General features: G+C 55.2%; 4 protein-coding genes across 4 annotated transcripts; 2 read left to right on the plus strand and 2 right to left on the minus strand.

Annotated features, from left to right (window-relative positions):
* Window positions 1-2,198: 2,198 nt before the first annotated feature.
* Window positions 2,199-3,181, plus strand: NCLIV_066570 (conserved hypothetical protein; the record flags this gene model as incomplete). Its single annotated transcript, XM_003886208.1, has 3 exons — window positions 2,199-2,329; window positions 2,853-2,900; window positions 3,085-3,181. 3 exons carry the CDS (start codon window positions 2,199-2,201, stop codon window positions 3,179-3,181), a joined length of 276 nt encoding a protein of 91 aa, XP_003886257.1.
* Window positions 3,182-4,736: 1,555 nt separating this feature from the next.
* On the minus strand, window positions 4,737-11,513 carry NCLIV_066580 (putative ATP-dependent RNA helicase; the record flags this gene model as incomplete). The annotated part of the gene is made up of 7 exons (XM_003886209.1): window positions 4,737-5,505; window positions 6,028-6,241; window positions 6,776-6,899; window positions 7,396-7,486; window positions 8,116-9,394; window positions 9,961-10,164; window positions 10,853-11,513. Coding segments are annotated over 7 exons (3,342 nt in total), but the record flags the coding sequence as incomplete, so codon positions are not given.
* A 1,966-nt stretch (window positions 11,514-13,479) lies between these two features.
* On the minus strand, window positions 13,480-17,761 carry NCLIV_066590 (UPF0361 protein DC12 homolog, related; the record flags this gene model as incomplete). The annotated part of the gene is made up of 6 exons (XM_003886210.1): window positions 13,480-13,664; window positions 14,098-14,204; window positions 14,504-14,721; window positions 15,515-15,675; window positions 16,238-16,362; window positions 17,196-17,761. The coding sequence occupies 6 exons, from the start codon at window positions 17,759-17,761 to the stop codon at window positions 13,480-13,482; spliced, it is 1,362 nt and encodes a 453-aa protein (XP_003886259.1).
* Window positions 17,762-19,200: 1,439 nt separating this feature from the next.
* NCLIV_066600 (DEHA2F06798p, related) lies at window positions 19,201-21,422 on the plus strand (the record flags this gene model as incomplete). Its single annotated transcript, XM_003886211.1, has 3 exons — window positions 19,201-19,665; window positions 20,263-20,643; window positions 20,904-21,422. The coding sequence occupies 3 exons, from the start codon at window positions 19,201-19,203 to the stop codon at window positions 21,420-21,422; spliced, it is 1,365 nt and encodes a 454-aa protein (XP_003886260.1).
* Window positions 21,423-22,705: the final 1,283 nt, after the last annotated feature.

Consider the following 22,705-nt stretch of genomic DNA (forward strand, 5'->3'; position numbering starts at 1 on the left):
TTTCACGAAAGGCAGCGTAAGCAGTCCGGGCGGCGATGCAGCAGAGGGTTCTTTTGACGAACTGGCGCAAAACGGTATTTGTGGTCAGGATGAAACGCACAGGAAGCCTCGATCGCTTCCGTAATTTGTGTCAGCGTCTACACGAACAGGTTGTACGCGAGACGCTGGAATTCCCGCGAAAAACAAAGCGACAACGACACTGACGTGTGCCCGCTGCAAGGAGCTCTGGAACAAGGGCTCTCGAGGCGACGACAGCAAAGAATAGCTCGTTCCGCCGTTTTACTAACAGGGAGAGGGGTCGTACAGTTGACTGGGTTTCACCCCCCAGAAAAACGGCACACGAATGCCCCGTCTGTTTCTTGAGGTCGCGTCCCCTTACACATCACCCAACTCCTCGGCGCTCGCGTACCGGAAGACAGCCTGGTTACGCCTATGCAGCAACCAGCCGCCTGGTACGCTTCTTTTTAACAGCAAGAGCCCAAACAGTTGTTCCAAAGTCCAGGCAAACTGCGCAGCAGATCCAGAGATCAACACCGTTCTGAAAAAAGTGTGACGTGTGAAAGGGGCTGGAGGGGACTGGTGGTTCACTCTCTGCTCTCTTCTGGACAGACAATCGGTGTTTGCGCTGAAACGCAATATCTCGGTGGCAACTGCGGACTTCCCCGCACCGCAACCGCTCCCCCACTCTTCACCTTCCCTCTGTTTTGAGGAGAGAAGCCGAACAGAGAGAATTAAGGAGCTCCCGCGACTCTCGGAGAGTGTCAACCGGGGGTAGCTCTCCTGGCCACACAGCCTCTTCTCGCAGAGCCACGAGATATACAGTGCAGCTGGATAACCGGTTCCTCACTTCTCTAAAAAAGCCGCGTTTCACAGAATGCTGAGAGGGTTCTGCTAAGGTTCTCCCTTTCTCGCGCCTGTATTCTTTGAAGAAACGCTGTGCTTTCTGTCTCGTGTGTAGGCCTTCGTGCGCGGCTGGTGTCGCGCCGGTTCGTCTCGCGGCGGTTGTAGGGCAGTTGAAAAGCTGTTTTCGACACGCGCTGCAAGGAGAGAGGGTTTCACGCTCGGGACCTCTCTCGGCTAGTTTTGGCGTTTCCTGGACGAACGATTTTCCGCGTTTCCACGAGATTTTTCTTCCTCAATAACGCCTTCGCTTCTTCGTGTCACTCAGTCCCGGCGGTCTCTCTCCTTCGTTTCCAAAATTCTGCGCGCGGCTTTTCCAGCGCTCTCTTACATCTCGCGCTGTTTCACTTTCCCGTCTTCCCCTTTTTGTTCACTGTGTCTTTGCGGGGGCGTTTTCCCTCTGAAGCCGTTCTTTTTTCTTTGGAAAAAGGTGAAGGTGCGCGGCCTAGGCATTTCTCCCGTCCAGTCTCAGTCCTCTTTCCCGAGCGCTCTCTGTTCGTCTCCCGCGCTACGAAACGTCCCCTCCCGTCTCGCTTCCTCGTGCTCTCTCTGTTCTCTCTGGTTCCCGTTTCCTCGTTCGCCTCAGCTTTTCGTCTTGTTCCGTCCGTTTTTTCCTGTCAGAAGCAGCCGACCTTTTCCGCGCCGTCACACACTACCGCAAAGTCCACTCTCGACACTTACAGCAGCCGCGTCGCTCACCTTTCATCGGAGGCTGCCTGCGAGAGTTTCTTTTTGTTTTGGTTTTCCAGTTTTCGACTGAACTTTCCCGAGTTTCCCCTGGCCTAAGTCCGTTTTTCTACTCACGGCAAAACTTCCAACGAGACTCCCGCTGTTCCCTCCAGCGCTTCGGCCGCCCCCGATCGCCGAGCTTCCCTGAAACTCCGGCTTTTCGCTCTCTCGCTTGCCGTCTTCCTGTCACAGGCATTTTCCCCCCTCTCCACATAGCTTGAGCGCGTTTTCTTGGCGTTTTTCTGGTCCTTCGCCTCCTCTGACGAAAGCCTCCGCCTTGCAATAGACTCGGGCCGAACTCGCGCGAATCGTTTCCAGATAAAGGAACTCCGAATTTCAATCAGGAATCACGTTCTATCTTTTCCAAGACCAGACCAGTCTCTGTAAAAATCTACATATATATATGCTTTAATCATACATGTATATATGTAGATAGGACATTTTTTGAGGCTCTTTTTTGTGGTCGGTCTGCTTTGTGTGGGCCATCCGCTTCTTTCCGAGGAGGCCCTCTGTGCGCCTTCAGTGAAGTCCTGGAGAGGCGACAGGACTCGTTTTTGATTTCCTTCACCATGGCAGTCGGAACCATCTGGATCGGCACGGGCGTGTGCGTCGGAGTCGGCGTACTTCTGTGCATGATCCTTCCCTTCATTCTTCTGCGCCCTGAGAACACGCGGAACATTTCCAAAAAGGAAATGATCGGGTGAGCATCGGCGGGAGGCCGAATCGCATGCGCTCCCCACGCTGCAAAAGCAAAAAGAGGCGACCTCGCGGAATAGGACGTGTCCGCGAACTGGGTGTGTTCTTCTTGGGTGTCTGTTGAGGCCTGGATCTCCCACGTGGCCTGGCTGTGGGCTGTTTTTTTTGTTTGCCAGTGCTCACCGCAGCGGAGAAAAGGAACGCGCAGGAGGGCAGGGGAGAACAGAAGAGACGATTAAAAAGTTGAGAAGGATATAAAGGAAAGGACGAGGCGCGACGCCGAGAGGCGAAAGCGAACGCACCATGCGACAGAAAGGGCGTTTTAAGGGTGCGTGTCCACGCGCCTCCGGTGCTCTTTCCTTCGGCGCCATGCATTTTGTGGCGGTAACTGTCCTCTCATTCATGGGGAAGGAGGCAGGGAGAAAATTTTGGACGTTTCTTCTCACTGGAGGCTTCGTGCAGGCGAGAAGAAGCAAAACGACCTTGTTTCACGAACGTTTCTTCTCTTTTTTTTGTTTTTTTTTTAGGCTCATGATCACCCTCGTCACGACAGCCATGGTTTGCCTCTGGATGTTGTAAGTCCCGTTCATTCAGTCACTCGCCGCTTCTTCTTTCTTCACGTTTTCTTGCGCACTTTTCGTAGCTCGGCGTAGTGAATGTCGATGCAGGGCTCTCGTGCGTGTGGCTGTTCTCAGTGTCCCCCCGTGTCTCACTTTTCTCTCGTCTCCTTTTCGCTTCTGCCTTTTCGTGTTTCCTCAGCTGGGTTTGCGCATATGTGGCACAGATGCACCCGTTGATCTATCCAGAGAGACCGAAGGAAGAAGGCACCTACAACCTCGATGAAGGAACACTGTAGGCTCGCCGCCCACCGCCCCGCCAGGCGAAGACGAAATAGACAACAAGAGAGGAACCCTCACGCGCAGGGGCTGCAGAAAGTCAGGACTTCCAGATCAGAAGACACGCGCAACGGAACTTCTCGTTTTTCTAGAAGTCGGACTCGGCCTCGAGGCACGGGGGAGCTGACCAGCTGGCGCGGGCCTCTCCCCCGTGCTCTGAAGAAAAGCATCGATGACCCAAACCCCGAAGTGTATAGACAGCTGAGCGCGCGCATGTCCTCCTCAGAGGGGGTTTTCGCACGCGTGCTGTCGCAAATCCGTTGCGTGCCGCAGAGATTCCTGATCGTGGGGCAGTTTTTCAAACATGTGAATGCTCTGTTCTACAGGAAACGCTCTCTTTGCTTTGTGCTGGGACTTTTTGGTTTTGGCTTTTGTTTTCCCTCGTCTCCGCGGTGTCGTAGACGCGCGGATTCATGCGAATCCATTGGACCGACCCTTCAATATCTGTTCGTTTCTTTTGCATCTTCGCGCCAGAGGCACACTTCGTCGCCAAGTCCGTCGACAGAAACTGCCCACAAACAGCTGACAGTGCAGACATCCCACGGACGGTTTTGATTGCCCTAGGACTCACTTGCCCGGCGGTGCTTGTTCGTGCTGCCGGGTGTACATGCAGCGCCACGACGCGGTTTCGAGTCCCACGACTGTGGCCTTTTCGCGCCACACCGAATCACCACGTACACTGCAGAAAACAGCTCCGTTTCGCGAGTATCGGTACCCGTTTGGGCGTTTCTTGTGAGTTCGAACAGTGGGGGAAGAGTTACTACCTTTTTTTTGCCGTTCTACCGAGCCAATCACTCCCCCCGGTTCCCCGAAACGAAGTGTCAGTCTGAGCATGTTAACGGGAAATGGAATCAGTCGATTTGAGGACGGTGCTTCGCTCCACAGGGCGAGCTAAAAAGGGCGAGGGGAGGGTGTACAGCCGCGTATGCCGGGACACTTAAAATCGCCATCACCGGCGCACTGTATTTCCTGATCCATCGGTCTACCCTCCAGCGGAAATCCTGTTACTCATGACACCACGATGAGTGATTTGTCTCCACGCTACTTCGCACGTGTCCCCCCTTTAGCAACACAGCGCAACTTAAGGTAACTGGTCCATAAACAAAAACAACTATAAACATATACATATACATATATGCAGTATCTATGTGGGGTAAGTTGGTGAGATGGGATCTCGCGGGAGATGCGCGGTCGATTGACAGGAATTCGCGACTTCAGGATTTCCAGTTTGCATCCCCGACTGGTGTGGAATGGTGGATTTGTTGCCTACGGGAAGAACCCGAAAAGTGCTTTCCAGCAGAAAGGGAGCTCTGCGCGAAACGCAAAAAGCGGGACGCAGCTTGGGCGTTTTCTCCCGTGGAGTTGCCAGTCGCGGAAAGATCATATAACCCATCAGACTTATCCGCGAAAGAGCGACACTTTTGAACTGCGGCTGAGGTTTGCTCGCGCGTGCAGTGTGCCCCAACTCGGTTCGGCAGAGCGAAAAACACCCAACACCCCTTTTCCTGTCAGGTTCTAAGCTGCAAACTCGCTCTGTGACAAGTTTCGGATTCTTCTCGCGTGCGACACGCCTCCCCCTGCCTTGTTGCCTGTGCCTCGCTGTGCCTCACCCTTCTTGTTTGAGAAAGGTTTTGAGAAACCGGCTTTTCTCCCGTTTGCCAGCTCTTCTCTTCGGCCTTTCTTCCTCGCTTTCGCGCCTTCACCCGCGGCGTCTGGCCTCGGCCGCTTCCGTGCCCCAGAGGAAGACGCGAAGCTGGCCTTTTCCCGCTTCCCGCTTTTCCCCGCGAAGCGCAGAAGGTCGCCCTTCACGCGGAGCCGTTCAGCCGCCCTCGCGGCATCGGGGTCGCTGGCCTTTGGCGTCGACAAACTGTCTCTCTTCTCTGCTTTCTTGGGCCCCGAACTCCCCACATGAGTCCCGGGAACCACCTCGATCTCCGCGCGGTCCTCAGCGCGTCCGCCGCGCCCTTCCTTGTCTCTCCGGCCGCCTGCCAAAGAGCTGCTGGCGCCAAACTGCGGCACCTGTTTCCTCGCTTTCCTGTCTTTTGGCGCGGGCCGAGAAGATCGCCCGGCAGTGCCAGGCAGCCCCTTCTGCCCCGGTCGAGATCCGAAGCCGCCCGCAGCGCCTTTCCCGCTGGGGACAGGGCGAGGAGACTCGCCCGTCTTGAGACGCATTGCGGCCTCGCGCGGCGTCTCGTTCAACCCAAACGAAGTTGCCAAATGGCCGGTGTGAAGCGACGCGTGGGAACAAACTGCCCTAGCCTCCTTTCCCAGACAACGCAGGGCTCTGCAAGAAAAAAACAGACTTCCAGTGAGCTTTGAAAAACGACGCCGCAGAACGACGCCAGTCCACGGGTCTCATACACATACATGGGCAAACAATATATATATATATATATACGCGTATATAGGTTTATGTGCATGTGTATGTGTGTGTACATGTTGATGTAAAAAAACTGTATGAAAGAAAGTAGCCAAAGACATACACTTCAAGACGGATTCGGAACGATCTGTTCGATTAGACACTCCACAGAAGCATTTCCGTAAAGCGAAGAGGCATAGGTGAATTTACATGCAATTGTGTACACTTGCATCAGTATGCGCACTTGACAAAACGGGGGGCGTGAGTGTCTTTCTAGGTTTTTTCTACGGGAGTTCTCTGCGTGCCTGGAGGAATTCGCAGGCGAGAGAACTTATGCGCAGGACAGGTTCGATTTTCACAACGGATGTGAACAGGACGCGTTCTTGTTTCTGTCGCCTACGATGTAGGGCAGTAGGTGGGGACGAGTGCATGTCTCTGTGTCTGTACCTGAGGGTGCCTAGGAAGGCTCTGCGCGCTGTTTGAAGGAGAGAAGGCCGTTCAGCCACAAAGGCCGCAAACTGCTTGACTAAGAAGGATGTTGGATTTTCGAGGTGACGCAGATATTCGGGCATGTGCGACGCAAAGAGGGTCTCCAGCATCCGCGACTCGTCCATCTCCTGGAGAGAGGAGAAGCCGCGCTGCTGCAGATACTCCGCATAACCTGGTGAGCGCCACGCAAAAGAGGCACGAGGAGACACGAGACCGGGAAATAAGAGGAGAGAAGACACACGGCGGAGGCAGGGGCGAGGAAGCAAAACTAAAAGGAGTCGTCAAAAGCACTCAAAGGACAGAACGCGTGTGATGTGACAGGAAGCGAACTGGCAGAAGAGGGGATGCGGTCTGCTCCGGCCGCGTGCAGCTCATGCGGCGAGAAGAAATGACGGCGAACCGCGCGCACAGACCGCCTTGCGATTTGGGTCACATCCAGAGAAGCAGAAAAAACGCTGTTTAGCAATCGAATTAACACAGACACAGTAGAACCTAGGATATACGAATATAACTCCAGTTATGAGAAGGCTTGCCGCCCCCCGAGACACGACGGAGCTTCTGGCGGCTGCTCTGTTTTTGCCTGGCTGAGAAACAGAGAGGCAGAAAGGAGCGACGGCTCCTCTCCCCCGCACAGCCGCGGCGTTTTCGTCCACATCGACCTGTGTCGGTTTCGATTTGTTCCCTGCCTTTCCACCGCGCGACTTACCGCTCTCGCAGTCGAGAAGAAAGATCAAAGCGTTGCCTTCTTTCCCGAGCCTCGCGGTGCGCCCAATCCGGTGTACATACTCCTCGACCTGCTGTGGGAGGTCGAACTGGGCGATCCAGGTGACCTGTTTCAAAAAGCAAAAATCAAAGAAAGCCCTAAAGGAGGGGACGCGCGAGCAGACAAGCGGGATGGGAAACCCGCGAGAACAGGCACATGCGAGAAGACACCAGAGGCGCCCTAACCGAGGAAGATGCCGACGGCCCGTGGCGACAACTGAAGCAAAACGAGAAAACGGGGATTTGCAGGCTATCCAAAAACAGCCGCAGTCGAGAGGAAACGACACGAGAGAAGCAACGGGCGAAGCCAGAAGCGAGGACCCGCGGGGCAGTGACAACCAAGAACGCAAGTAGGCAAATAATGATGATACCGAAAACCCCAAAACAACCTGCATCAAGGCCCAGCTGTTTGGCTGCCAACAAGACGACAGCCATGGCACGGAAAGAAAGACACAACACCTAGGCATCTTATGGTGCCTGGCGAAACCACAGACGAGCCGCGGGAACATGCGGCGGGGACTATAGGCTCTTGTTCTTTTGATAAAACGTTCGAGAGATTCTTACGTAGGGGAGATTAAGTCCACGCGCCGCCACGTCAGTGGCAAAGAGAACAGCGGCGCCAGGAGCTTCGCTGAATTCCTTCAGATAGCCCAGTCTGAGAGCCGCCAACCACAGAAACACAGGAAATAGAGAAAACGCGCGAATATCCGGCTCAGCAGAACGGGCAGACGAGAGGAAACAAGAGTAGCGCGGTTTTCTCGCCAAATGCAGTGAGCTAGAGATGGGACGACGAAGCAGGCGCGATACGAAAAACGGATCCCCGCGAAAATAACGCCAGTTTCCGAATTCCGCTACCGGGCGTTTTTCAAAGGTTATAGCGGCACCGGGATTTATAAATCCTCATCCATTCAGTGTACATTCATCCACTTTGTCAAGTGTATGTACACCTGAGTTCAGCCATTTTGGCCCTGTACATACACCTGAGTTTCGGCTGTACATACACATGAAAAACGGGATGCAGGTATCGTCCGGAGCTCCGCACGAACGCCGAAGCGAGGTGCCGATCAGTTCGCTGTCTGCGTGTCTCGCGTCTCCCTCTGTCTCCTCGCCTCGCTCGCTTTCGTGTTCTCCCCTGAGGACCTCATTCACCTTGCATCCCCATTCTCTTCCAAAAAGCGTTTTCCTCCCTCCACTGAGCGCCATGGCGCGTCCCACTGCGATGCCGGCCCCACGAGCCGATCCCCGTGCACAAGGACGCCGCGCCCAAACGCAGCCATGGCTCACCTGTCGTCCCTTCCCATTTGCCCGTGGAGCTTGAAGAGCGAAACACCGCTGAGCACGTGGTCGCCTAGCAACTCGTCTCCCGCCTCGTCCTCGTCTTCGTCTTCCTCGTCGGATTCGCTTTCGCTCTCCGTCGGAGCGTCTTCCTCGCCACTCAACTCGCGCTTTCTGCGTTTCTTCTTCTCCTCCAGCCCGCGAGCTGCGCGCCTGAGCGCCTGGCGCGCCGCCCCTCCCTGGATGCGTCGCAAGAACGCCAGTCGCTCTTTCTGTCTCTGTCTCTGCTCCCGATCGAGGATCGGCCCAGGCCACCTGAGTCGCTGCAGGAGGGTGTGGAAGTGTTCGACGGCGTCGCAGCACGAGACGAAGACGATGGCTTTCCCGTTGCCGGTCTTTGCGACTTGGAGAAGAAGTGCAAGGAGCGGGAGGAGTCGCATACGCGGCGAAGACAGCTGGAGATAGTACTGCCGAAGCTGTGACGGGACGTGGAACCGCGGTTCTTCGCCGGCCGCCTCGTCGCCTTGAGCGCGAGCTGAGGAAGAGTCAGGCGCCGCGGGAGAGAGCGCGCAGCAACACGGGAAACGGAAACTCCTCTCAGTCGACGACACGGCGAGGCCACGTCTTTGAGGGGATTCCGCCGCTTTTCGGGGAGAGCCCCGCGACAGCGGTGGAACTTCAGTGTTTGTCGCTGCGAGGTGCGCCAGGAGCGGTGTGTGGTAGCGATCCAATGAGACCCACTGCGGTTCTTGCCGCAGGCAGAAGGCTGCGAGACGCTCGACCTGAGGCGTGAGAGTTGCCGAGGCCATGATCACCTGAAAACCGTCGCGCCCAGACAGAGCGGCGGCAGCGGCTTCCGACGAAGTGGCGTCAGCGGAATCGGAGAAACCGGGGTTCCGTTTAGTGGTGTCCACGCGGGTCTTCTTGCCTGCAGGCGCGGCCGGCGCGTCGGAATCCTCGTCCGACGCTTCGCTCTCGTTGTCGCTTCCTTCGCGCGCTTCAGCGTCTCTGGCGTCTCGGCCTTGTTCCTCCAGAATCTGCTGGCGAAGCGCCTTCATCTCCAACTGCTCTGCCTTCTTCTCTGCGAGCATGGTCACGATTTTCTTCAGCTTCGCCTCGAACCCCAAATCGAGGAGCCGATCCGCCTCGTCAAGCACCAAGAGATGAAGCGCGGACACTTCGAAGCAGGATGTCGTTGCCAGGTGATCCAGCACACGCCCAGGCGTGCAGAGAAGGATGGTCACCCCCGCCCGCAGGCGCCGCTTCTCGGACTGCTTCTTCTCGCCACCTGCGACAGGTGAGAGGCGAACGCAAGGCGAAACGTGCGCGAAAAAAGCGTCCACCCGCGAAAACAAAGAGACACAAACACACACAGTCCGAACGAAAACGAGACAGAAAAGACGAGGAGAACGAAGATGCAAAGAAAAGAAGAAAAGACAAGAAGCGAGCGACGGAAAACTATCACGAGGTCGAAGGCGGCGCCACAAATCGGACACGATAAGCCTGCAACAGCGAGAAAGAGTGGAAAGACCCCACCGAGGGAGGACGATATGCCAGGCGAGAGGCCGCTCCTCTACACACACATCGACTGAAGTCTCGTGGACGGTCTTCCTCTTTCATTTCTCTGCCTCTCCTCTCCTCTCGTGGTAGTCTCGTCAAGTGCGTGCGTTTCCGTTTTCGGCTATCCGTCTCTTCGCGCCTGTTCGTCTTCCTCCTATCCTCCTCTTTCGTATTCTTCCGTTCCCCCTTGTTCTGTTTCTTCTGCGTCTCGCGCGCTCTCGTCTTCTGTTTCTCCCCCCTGTCGCTTCCGTTCCCCAATTCCTCGACGCCGTCCCTTTCCTTCCTTCTTCGCACCTGTGACGGCGGCTACGACGATCCAGGGAAACAGCTGGGCCAGACGGCTGATTTGCGTGCACGCCTGAACGGCGAGCTCGCGAGTTGGCATCAGAAGAAGGCCGCGTGTGCCGTCGCTGCGCTTCAGACTCTTCCCCGTCCTTTCGTGCTCCAAGAGAAGCTGCTGCAACAGGGGCACGACGAAACAGAGAGTCTTCCCCGAGCCTGAAAAGCCAAGACACCGCACCAAAGAAGAAAGATGCATGCAGTAGAAAGAGAGAGCGATCAGGTGAGACACCCATGCGAGAGACACATGGGTGAAACACGAGTCGACGGACAGAGGCAACGGAATGGGGAAGATGCGTTTCAAATGGTCTGCCGTGCCGCTTTCTTTGGCCAGTCAAGAAGCCTTTCAGAAGCGACACGAGACACCAGCGAAAGACACCACACAGAGACACACACACGCAAGGAAACAAAAACAGAGGTTCGTCTCCCTGCCTTTCCACCTTGAGAAGGCCAGCTGGGGGCAGAAGGAAGGAAACGCGTTCAATTAAGGGGAAACACAGAGCCGAGCGTCGAAGGCCTCTCGGCAGTGTCTCGGAAACGCTCATTTTCTTCTTCTCCCACCTGCAGCGTCTTAACGGCCTTTTCTGTAAGACGCCAGGATCCCTCTCTCGCCGTGACTGCCAGTTGATCTTTCTCATTTGAACCGATTGTTGTCCTTGATCCTGTCTTTTTCATCACCCACTGTGTTATACAATGAAGGCATGTAATCTGCGGCACATGTCTTGAATGCGTGTTGGCGACAAAAAGTGTTCTACCAAATGCCATTCTTTCGCTGCTTCGTTCCAGTTCGTCTAAATAACACTGGTACGTTTCCGCTCGGGCATGTCGCCTGCCGCCTTCCAAGTACCTGTGAAGCACTGAACGAGGGTGTCGTGGCCATGGAGGACCGTTGGAATTGCGAGATGTTGAATCGCGGTTAACCGACGGAAGCCGTGGTGGTTGAGCGTCCTAACTAAACGGGTGTGAAGAACACCCTCCATTTGTGAAAATGCAGACGACGAAAACAAAGAGTCGTCGCCACAATCCGATCCATCCTCTCCTCCCTCTTCTTCTGCAGCTTCCTTTCCGTCGTCTCCATCTCCCTCTTCCTCTTCTCCCTCTGCATCTTCTCCTTCATCTTCTCTCTCTTCATCTCGCTCGTCTCCTCTCTCTTCTTCCCCTGCGCCGCTCTCTTCTTCATAATCTCCATCGCTCTTTTCTTCGCTTTGTTCTTCGCTCCCTTCGTCGCTCTGTTCTTTTCTCCTGTTTTGTTTGCTGCTCTCAGCTGCTGCGAGGGCGCGTCGTGGCCCGGACGGGAGTTCGCGTTGGACGCCGTAAGCATGCGAAGCGTTTCGCGAGCCTCGTGGGAAGATTCCTCGTCTTTTGTTTTTTTGCGTCTGCATGCGCCTCCGTTCTTTTCCGCCGTTCGGGAGAAGCGAATTGCGGCGCCGAGGAGACGCCGAGGAGGCGCTCAGGGGCACGGCGGCAGGTCGTCTGAGGGCGCCGGGAACTTCGTCATATTCACGCTTCTGACGGCAGACGCTTCGGAGACTCGGTGTAGTCTCTACGCCTTTCCTCGATGCGTGTATCCGCATCTTGTTGGGGAGAAAAAGCGCCTGCAGGGGAGAGCCGGGACAATGAGGAGGGGACAAAACATTCGGGCAAAGAAGGGAGACGGTCACGGCGGAGAGAGGGTGACGGCGGAGAGAGGGTGACGGCGGAGAGAGGGTGACGGCGGAGAGAGGGTGACGGCGGAGAGAGGGTGACGGGAATGCGAGACCGAAGACGAAAGATCAGGGACACGAGTTGAAAAAGATGAGATAAGGAACGCAAGGAGAAAAGTTAAAGGAAAAAGAGAGAAAGGAGTGAGAAATCGCGACACGTGGAGGCTACAAGAGACGGCCAAACCCGGAGAGGTCGTCTCGGAAGTGAAAAGGAACAAAAGGGGAGAAAGACGGGAAGGAAGGAGGAGAAGAAAGAAAAAGAGAAGAAAGGAGACGAAGCAGTCCGGTTTGATCAGATCCGTAAGGCCGCGGTTCTTGGAGAGTCAAAGCGTCGATTGAAAGTTTGCGTGGCCGCAAAGAGCGCGTCGATGACGCCCTCGAGGACAGGGAACGGATGTGTCACTGAGGAAAGCAAGAGAGAGGGAAAGATTCTTCTCTCTCTAGAAAGGAAAAGAGAATCGAGACGCAAACGCCGCGAGACTAAAAAGAAGAGACCGGGAAAAAAGAAACGGGTGGCCCCACATGCAAAACTCGCGAAAAACGCGGTTCAGTTGAGCGCATGCGCTGTCCACGCGCCACGCTCTTTGAGAAGAAAACCTCGGAGGTTCAATAAAGTACGCTTCAAATTTGTTCTAGAGAAAGACCGGGTACTTTATTTTCTGAAAAGGGGTAACATCGAAGCTCCAGAGGCGGCTCGAGACAAACAAGAAAGGAACGCATGCGAACCCTCAGCAAGAGAAAGCATCTCTGCGAACGCTGGCGAGACTCCGGCGGGAGAGAGGAGGAGAGATAGAAAGAAAAAGAGAACTAAAGAGAGATAGAAGGAGAGGTGGAAAGATGAAGAGAAATAAAGAGAGATAGAAGGAGAGATGGAAAGAGAGGTAGAAGACAAGGCAGATAGACAAAGGTAGGAGGAGGGATAGAAAGAGAAAGAGAGATAGACAGAGATAGAAGGAGAAAGCGAGATAGAGAGAGGTAGAAGGAGAAAGCGAGATAGAGAGAGGTAGAAGGAGAAAGCGAGATAGAGAGAGGTAGAAGGAGAGAGCGAGATAGCAAGGTAATATGCGGGAGAGAAAATTCGCTGGTAGAAGCGACGAAGGAAGCGGTGTGACGCCAGAGGTTAAGGCCCAGGTTGTCCTTCAAAGATTCTGCAAGGCAGAGGTCCCCAACCCTTATGAATGCGTTAAAAAGAAGCGGAGATACCCCCTTTCTCCTCTCAGCCCATCGTGGGCATGCACGCACAGAGAAGGAAGGGACACGGTTGAGGCTGCGTCTCCTTTCCTTTTACGGCAAATCGCGGGGGAGAGCTCAGGTCGGTCTTTCCGAGGCAAACGCAAAAGTTTCATCCAAGAGTGCCCTTAGAAAAATGCCAAGGCAGAGGCAGAAGACAAGCGTATATGTGGTTTTTTATTATTTCGCCAGTGAAGAACGCTTCCTGGCACGCGCGTGAAGCGGCGCTCATCACCTGGATTCGGGAGACCACAGTGCCCCCACTTTTTCCCCCAAAGGAGCTCAAAAAGTGAAACAAAAAGGCGACGCACAATCATCTTCGTTGCCTACACAGTCCTGTTACAGTTTACCTCTGTCTCGGCTGTAGAGACGCATAGACGTAGACTTATTCGTAACTAACTAAACATAGACGTAGACATGCATGTATGCGTGCAGATCATATATAAATATATTTACATTGCCGCTGTCTCCTATTCCTTCTGTTAGGAGCTGCTCAATCGCCTCTCTGTCTCTGTGTGTCCCTCTGCGCCTCTCTGCGCTTTCATTTTTTCTTTTCCGTGGCAGGCTTCAGGAAGAAGTCGAGGGTCCGCATCCCCCGAGATTTGGGCAGAGGCGCCCTTGAGCCGCCGTCTTTTCCTTGAGAGAGAGGAAGGACACAGTCCGAGCTCTCGTAACGGCTGTTTCCCACGCGCGGCGTCACCGGATAAAACTGAAGAGCCGTGCGATCTGAAGCGAGAGTCAAAGAGGCAGAGAAAGACAAAGAGAGACAACGAGGCAGAGGCAGATGTTCTTCATGGCTAGAAAGGCACAAGCGGCGCAGCTGCTTAGGAACCAAAGCTGAGAAAGGAGGCAAGGCACAGCGCACTGGCAAAGAGCACATGGGAGGAGGCAAGAATCTGTGAAACGCGCTCATCAATTTCGTAGTATATATAGAAACATACTAAAATAGACGCATATATATATATATATATATACATGTGTGCTTATACATACGTGTGTATATGTCTATATACATGTATATGTCGAGAGGCTTTACAGGGACATGCAAAGATACGGCGGGGCGTTTGTTTTCAGAAACAGGTGTAGTCTCGAAGTAAAATGGATCCCTCAAACGGGCCGAGAATCGCGACGCGCGACGAGCGAATGCCACTACTCTCACAGAGCTGTTTGGAGCGGCTGAGGAGTTGCGGAAAGATTTCCGAGAAGGCGTTTTCCTCTGTGTTTAGCCACGTCGAGGCGTCTTCCGGAGACAGAAGGACTGGCATCCTGCGATCGCGAAAGTCGTGGGAGAGAAGGGAGAAGGAACGGAGTATCAAGAAAAGGAATCCGGGTTTTACCTCCCCAGTCCAACGGTCTTTGTCTGCATCCCCAAAGCTGTAAAAGAGGTGAACAAAGCAGTTCAGACGCACAAGTACGACAAGGCGCAGAGACACCAGTGTACTACAGAAGACAAGTGGGAACCGGGTCGACCGAGGTGCGCCGTAGTTGCTCGTACCGAGGTATGGGTTTTGTGTATCATCGACTCTTTTTACCTCTTGCGGGTGTTGCCTGTTTCTGTCTCGCACCTGGTGTGGATTTCCGCCATCGGCGTGCTCGAGCTTTCCATGGTCAGAATTGTCGCCGAGCAGTCGCGCGTCTCAGGTGAGGATCCAGCTGCATGCAGCGGATCGTCGTCGAAGAGGCCCGCGAACAGCAGAGGAGCTTCGCACTCCTTCAGGGCGCTCGGCCAACCAGCGCTTTTCCCCGGCGCGCATGCAGCAGTCTCTGAAGGCGATTCTTGCAGCTGAAAAAACGAACCGACAAGGTGTATTCTGCGCATCGACAAACGCACGCGCGTCCACCAATTGCGACACATGGACATTGCTTAGAAATACACGACCCGGGCCTCAAGTCGATACGCAGACAAGTACACACACGTAGCTACACAGGCCTATGTATTGCACACAACATACATGTATATATGTGTATCTATGCATATACTACAGATACACTTTGCACTGTTTAGATTTAAACGCGTCTGTGGATATCTACAAATGAACGGACATGAAATTGTGTTTGTAAATGGATACTTAGATGAGTTCTGAGAGGTGCGGTACGCATGGCGAGACGCCATCGTTGTGGAGAAGCGCAATCGGAGAGTTGCGAATCTTTCCCAGCACCGGTTGCCGCGTCTTCAAGGAGACACGAAATCTCCCGTCATCGGATACAACATTCGGGGGTGGACAAACGAGAGGGAAAAGGCCACGCCTTTGCGGTGTTCTGACAAAAGGCAGCGGGGACGCAAAAACAAACAGAAAAGAAAACTGGAAACTCCCGGCGAAGAAACGGCTGAGAAAGGCGACGTCGAGGAGGCAGACGCGGAGGAACGCAAATGCCGAAGGCGCGGAAGAGAGAACCAAGTGTCTTTCGAACGGCGAGTAACCGATGGCGGAACGAAACATACAGAGACACAGAGGAATGCGCAGAAGCAAATGGGGAAAGCACCTTTCTGGAAAAGCTCGCGTTCGGAACCTCGCGTGAACGGAGGCAAAGATGGCGTGTGCGTCCTTTGATGTCTTGGGTCTTTCTCTGCGCACCTGTTCTCGCGGTCTTTTATGCTCGACTTGCTCGGTTTTCGTCTCCTCTCCGTCACGCTCGCGTTTCCCACAAACGGCCCTCGGCGTCTCTTCGCTCGGCGCGCCTGCCTGGACGTTTCGTATCCCGCCAAGTTCAGCGCGACGTTTTGGAATTGTCGCATCTGCACCAGCAAAACCGCAAAGCCGACAAACAAGCACATGGAACACGATCCATAGTACACGTATATTCATATATTCATATATATATATTCATATATATATATATATACATTCGGAGAAGAAGAAGAGAAAGAGACGGAAAGAAAACACGATCAGGAAGGGAGGAAGGGAGAGAGAGGAAGAGGCCGATGTTCACTGAGAGAGCGACAAATGGAGCAACGCAGACACAGATGGAGAGAGGGAAACGGAGGGAAGGTTTGTATACGCAGTTTCCCCCATTTACAGACTTCCATGTATACATATATATATATATACATTGGCATATACAGAGCACGACGATATGTGTATGCATGTGTACACAGCTCTCCGGTATCGAATTCGTTCACCTGGTTTACGCATTGAACGAGGCGCCGCTCATTCGCGCTCCTCAAGATCTCACAATCACACAGACAGGGCGTGTTCGCAGAAATCGACAGAACTGACCATGCAAAAGTGGAAACGTTTACCTGGACTGTCTGGAGCAACGGTGACAGCGAAAAGGCAAAACGTTATCTGAAGATGTACCTGGCACAGAGGATTTGTACCGAATGAAAAACGGCTGTTTCTTCGTTTCGCCCGGAGATTGTGGTTTCTTCCACTCGTAGAAGCCGTCAGCGACGACGACACATCGTCGCTTATCGAGGAGTCTCCTGAGAGCAGAAGAGAAAACGCACTTGCCAAAAACAGGCTGTTTTCCTCTCTCGGCTGATCTTAAAAAGCGCGGACGAGCTCTCATATATTACCTGACGCGGGAAATGCTTCTTGTGAGCTCGAGCACGTTTCCGGCAACCGACGCGTTCTCCGTTCTGCTCCGTCCTATTTTCCTTCGCTCTTCTTTTCGTTCTCGTCCTCGCGTGCTCCCGGTCTTTTCTGCTATCGCTTTTTTTCCTTCGCTCCCGCTGTTCCTCCCTATTTCTCTCTGCCTTCCACTCTTTCCCTCTTTCTCTCTAGCTGGCTCCTCCCTTTCTGCCTCATGACCCTGTAAGTTCCATGTTTCATCTGGTGTCCGTACACCCTGTATAAGGATAGCGAAATGAGAGTCGCACCTTGCGGTCGCTCTTTTTCGCCGTGCCGTCCTCCTCCTCACGTGTCCTTACATGGCAACTGAAGCTAGTTTCCCTGTTTTTCACACCATACAATGGGATTCCTGCGTTTCTACAAACTACCCTTTGCTGGGGTGTATGTACACCATCTCCGTAGCCTCCGTCACTCCCTCACTTTGCCACTCAGCCCGTTCTAGTTCTTACTGCGCTCTGCAGGTGCCGGAACCTGCACGGACGAGGAAATAAAAAACTGTCTCCCCCCCTTCTTCCCCCCCCCCCCCCCTTCTTCCTCCTCCCCTTCTTCCTCCCTCCCTTCTTCTTCCCTCCCTTCTTCCTCCTTTCTTCCCCGTTCTTTCCTTTGCGATTGGGTCGTTTTCGTTTCTTTCTAGGGCCGTTCCTGTTGTGGTGCTTGTGCGTCTGCAGGCGTCTGTTTGCCTCACCGATAGAGTCGGGACTGGGTCAGGCCTTCTGCGCGCGCGTTGAAAGTATGGTAGGAGAGCGCCTTTTCCCCGTTTGCGCCGGGCGCTTGCCCCGGCACCCTCAGATACCACCTAGCCGCTCGCAAGCGACGCTGCCCAGTCGCCTCCTCGATGATCGGCACTGAGCACGTCGGGGAAACGTTGAACCGTGGGCGGGGAAAATGAGAGTCGAACGCATCCGTTTCACCCGGAAACGCGCAAGAAAAAGAGGAAGAGGGAGAAGAAGAGGGAGAAAGAGCAGAGAAGGGTGGGATTTTTTTGTCCTCTTGGGTGTCGGTTTCTTCTTTCGTTGCGGTTTTAGCCAGGTGCGAGGTTGCGGCTGAGGAAGGGACGGAAGGCGCAGGGGCCGCGGCTGCTTCGTGCTTCACGGTTACGGGGCAGCGAGACTCCTCGCTCTTCGCGGGCTCGACGCTGTCCGTTCCCTCGGCCTTCTTAGACTCGGAAGATGCAGAAAGTGGCGAGGAAACGAGACCCGCAATTCGACGAAGACGCCGAGGATGCAGCGTGCAGCTCATTCGCCCGCACATCTTGGACACAGACTTTTATTTCCCAAACCTGGAAACTTACACAAGACACTGACACATGCCGATAGGACAGTTACGTGCCGGTATCGAGGGCAAAGCGAAAAAGTTAGAGGAGAGGAGAGAAAGGCGAGAAAGAAGGGAATTAAGAGAGAAGGAAAACGCTCACTTTCAGCCAGGTCCTCCGCCACGCAGGCCTCGGCTCGACAGCGCGGCTGAAAAGGGGATGCCGACAAGGACAGCAGAGGTGGTCCCCTCCGGGTTACCAAGAAGAAAAGAGAGAGCCGTGCGTTGTGTGTCAAGGGAGAAAATCGGATTTGCGGCAAGACAAAACAAGGGAAACCAGGTCAAATACACAGTCAGTATTTGAGTCGCGCGAAGAGAAAAAGAGCCGCGCGGGCCGCTCCCGCAAAGCAGGCGCGGTCGAGAATCTTGTCTCAAACGCAAGAGACCCGAAGCTGGAGCAGATGAAGCCAAGGATGAAGAAAAGAAGTGAGTCCTGTACACCGTGTACAAAAGAAGAGAAAAAAGAGACCCTGCAGAGGACGTGAGGAGGTGTGGTAGCCTCGAACGCAGAGAAACACTCATGCGCAACGGGGGTCAAGAGCGGTCCCGAATCGGAGACTGCGCAGTTTCGGGTGTACGTACACATTGCGCTTTCGCCACCCACTTGTTCCTGCTCCGGTGGTCTCTTTTTAGCGCCGTTTGTGCTTTTCGTCCTCTGCTCTTCCTTTTTCTGGAGCCTGTAAGAGCACAGCGTAACGGCGAGAATTCCGCACCGGGTGTCTCGAAGGAAGAGGCGGGCGAGCGCTCGGAGACCGACCGGCTGCATGTACTCGCGAGACACCAGCTGTCGCGCACGGCGCGCGCACGGTCGCAGGCTGGACTGGACTATAAGCCGAGACCGGACGGGAGAAAGCGGCGGAAAAGGCGGGCCGGGCTGAAGAGAAAACCCCCACTACTCTCGACATGTGCTGCGAGAGAAGAGAGACACACGGGTCCTCCTGACGTGCGACTGTTTTCCCTTGCAACAAGTCTGTTTTCTCTCTTCTCTTCTCTCTTCTCTCGCTTTCTCTCTCGCCCCTTTTTGTTCGCGGCGCCTCTCCCCTTCTTCCCCGTTCCCGTCTCTCCTGGGTCTCTTCCCTAGTCCACCAAAACCTCCGTGTGCTGTGCGGGGCTCCGTCGATCTCTCTCCTCCCTCTTCAGTTTCTCGCCTCCACTTTCCTTCCCTTCCCGTTTCCGTTTTTCGTCTTCTCTCCTTCACTCTCTCGACCTCCACAGTCTCCAGCCTCCCCGCCGTTTCCTCGTCTTTCTCTTGCGCTCTCCCTCTCTCACACCCCCTCCTTGTTCTTTTCGTGCTTCTCCTTTTTCTCTCCTGGTTTTTCACGGCCTTCCTTTCTAGGGTGTCTCCGATCCGTTTTTCTTTCTCGCCGCTTCCGTCCAAAATGAACTCTGGGGGCAAGTACGTTCCGCCGAGCCTGCGCGGTGGAGCGCAGCCTGGCGCCGCGCAAGGTGGCCTCCAAGGCTCCGCAGCGCCCGCGGCTTTCGCTCCTTCCGCTGTCCCTTCCTCGCCCTACGGCGCCGCAGGTCCGGCGCTCTCTTCGTCGCCCGCCTCCTCCCTGAACGCCGGCGGTGTCTCCCCCGGCGATGACGTGTCTCCTCAAGGCGTGAGTCCGAACCAGCGACGCACAGCTGCTCAGGTTCTCGCGGGCATGTCGGGGACCGGAGCCTCTCGACGCGCGAAGGCTTCTTATCCGCTGCGCGTCGTCGAAGTCGACAGCCTCGTGCTCATGAAGGTTCTCAAACACTGCAAGGAAAACTACCCGACACCCGTGAACGGCCAACTCCTCGGGATCGACTGCAAAGACAGACTGGAAGTCACCAACTGCTTCCCTCTCCCTCAAAAGAAGGTGAGCGAAAGGCGCAGAGAAGGGGTCTGGACGCATCGGAGGCAGAGGGCCGAGAAGGAGGGAGACGTGCGCAAAAGGAAGGGGACAGACGCCGAGCGGATGAAGAGGAAGAACGAGCGGGAGAAAGAGGGGGAGATGAGGAGAGCGTTGAGTGGGGGCGCGAAAGGACCGCAGCGACAGAGCGAAGAAGAACGGAAAAGAGGCAGACGGGGAACAAAGGAGGAGGAGACGGAGAAGGTGGCGTGAGGGAAGAAAAGAGACAGGGCGGAGGAGGGTTCGCGAGGCTGTGTCGAGACATTCGGCAAGGCAGGCAAAGGCCTCGAGGGTCGATTTGGTTTTTGCGAGAGGAGACGGCAGATAAATGCATGTCCTTCCATCCGGTCCCTTTTTTCTCGCCTCCTGCCTTCCACTCGTCCCTTCTTCGTACTGTCTCGCGCTCCACGCGTGGGGACGAGATCCGGCGTGTGCGCATTCATCGGGCTGTCAGAGGTCCTCCGGTATTTTTGTCGTGTTTCCTCGGGCGCACTCCTGTGCGGCGTTTTGGAGGGCCGAAGGTCGCGATGCACCACTTTCCTCTCCGCCTCTCTTTGTTTGCAGGACATCATTGCGCAAGTCCAGCGCGAGAAGGGAATTAGCGAGAAGGATCTGGAGGAGAGGATCGACGAGGAGTTCGACAAGTACCAAGACAAGATGGCGGAGCTTATGCACGACGTGAACGTGGACTGCTTCACCGTCGGTTGGTACCAGACGCTGTCTTTCGGGGACCTGAAGAACAAGGACATCATCGACTCGCTGGTGCTCTACCAGGAAGCGATCGACAAGGCCATTGTGCTCGGCTTTGACCCGATGCTGAACTCGATGGCGAAGAAGGCGTTCAAGGCGTACCGCGTCAACCCGGAGTTCGTGCAAAAGTACCAGGAATTCGAGCAGGATGTCTCCAAGTACAACAAACTCCGCGCGAAGGACATCCTCATTGAGGTGAGAAGTGCGCGCAGAAACTTGAGAAAAAAGAGCGCACCAGAACAGACTTCCACGGCCCATCGACCCAGACTTCGGATCTCTCCGCGCCGCGAGTCGGGTCCACCGAGGGGCGTGGAGCACTGGAAGAGGACTGCAGTTCGGGTGTACATACACCTGCCTCGGCGTCCGCGAGAGTCGCCGGCGTATGGGGGCCCGACCGCCTTCGCCAGCTGCGTCTTCACAGTTTTCTGTTTGACTCGGTGTCCACTTTCTCGCAGGTCCCCCTCGTCGTGGTGAATCCGTTCCTGGTCGAGGCCTTCCTGATGGACTGGGCAGTGCACGACCCGCTGCAGAACCAGGCGGACTTTGACAGCTTGGAGCTCGACCAGAGCGTGTACATGGAGAAGAACTTGTCGATGCTTTCAATGTCGCTCGAGGCCTTGGGCGACGAACAAGACAAACTGCAGAGATACCAGAGAGAGTCGCTGAAGCAGCAGCAACTTCAGAAGCAGCTCCTGGAGCGTCGGCGCTTGGAGAACGACCAGAGGCGACTTCGAGGCGAGCCGTTGCTCCCGGCGGACCTGGATGGCCCGGCGTTCCGCAAGATTGATCCGCCTTCCCAGTTGAACACGCTCATGATGAGCAGCCAGGCGCAACTCCAGTGTGAAGACATCAACGCTGCATGCAGCGAGACCCTGGGAAAGATGTTCCTCCTCCACTGGGGCAACCTGCGAAAGAAGCAAACCCCCGCTGGGTTGAGCGCCGCTGTCGCCGCGGCCGCCGCCGATGCAAAATGAGCTGTCAGACAGCGAAGAACAGAGAGGAAGAGAGGCAAAGAGGGAGAACGAGAAGCAGGACGCAGAAGGCGTCATGGCACGAGGGGGTGTAGAGACCGAGGGCTTTTTGGAAAGGAGCGAAGTGGGTGCTGCGTGCGACGCGTTTCGGGGGGCATTGAGTTTGGTCCCTCGAGCGTGACTTCGAGGTTTGTTCATCGTGTCAGGGCCATCTGGGCACGTCACGGAGAAGGGTGAGCTCTGAGAAAGCCGGAAAAAGGCAAGTACCTGCGAAGAGAGAGCGGGGAGAGACGTTCGTGCGGCAAGCGGACGAGACAGCGTGGAGGGAGCGGGAGGAGGACTGGTCGCGCTACCCCCGCCTCGTTTTTGCGCACGTGCAAAGAGCAACGTAGGCTCTTCTTTTGTGGTTCACAGAAGCTGGTTTTCGTGTTCATGCTCGTCCGCTGAGAGTGTCTTGTCTTCTTTTCCGGTGTAGACATTTCTCAAACAGATTTCTAGCTCGCGCGTCACGGGCTGTGTAACCGGCACAGTGGTCCTCGCTGGAAACGCGCGGGTGTCTGTCGACACACGCGTCTCCGAGCAGGCGCGGTGCCCAGCCTAACCTCGAGTCGAGGCCGCTCTTTTGTGTTTCTCGCCTCGCTCATTCGCCGGTTGCTGCTGAACTGCACACATTGCCTGGAAGACAGAAAGGCTGCACTGCTGGGAACGCTCGCCGTCTCGAGATGTGTGGGCGCTCGTCCCTGCTGGACCTGCCTGCCTAGGCGGAGCGAACGCCGGGGGGACAATGACGTTTCGCGACTGGTCAAAGTAAAGAGGAGGGCAGACCCCCGGATGTCCCAGGACAAAAACGCGCTTTTTAAACGCGCTTTCGTCGCCAACTAGCTGGTGCACGGGGAGCTGTCGAGACACCCGAGACCGAGGGCGAGAGCCTGCATGTGGCCATCGGCGATCCGAGGCTGGTGCCTACTGGCTATCCTCCGTTCTCAAGTTCACACCTTGTGCTTGCACTTTTTCTTGCGACGGCAACCGAGGACAGCGCTTCTAGTGACGGCTGTGAGGTCCAGAAGGATGGCGCTTCGAGGCGATCAGCCGCGGCGAGCGCAGTCGTCTCTGATTCGATCTACAGATAAACACCGTTTCGAATTCTTTCTAGGGCGGTGCGTGCGGCGCGGATGGACCGCAGAAGATGGAACCTTCCACGAGAGGTCTGGGTAGATCAGAGTCAACTTCACATGCATCAGTGTGCACAGGTAGTCGATATGGTGAAGGCCCCACAACACAAACCC

This window comes from Neospora caninum, chromosome XII (assembly GCF_000208865.1).
Source record: "Neospora caninum Liverpool complete genome, chromosome XII".
In the NCBI taxonomy this organism is placed as follows: domain Eukaryota; phylum Apicomplexa; class Conoidasida; order Eucoccidiorida; family Sarcocystidae; genus Neospora; species Neospora caninum.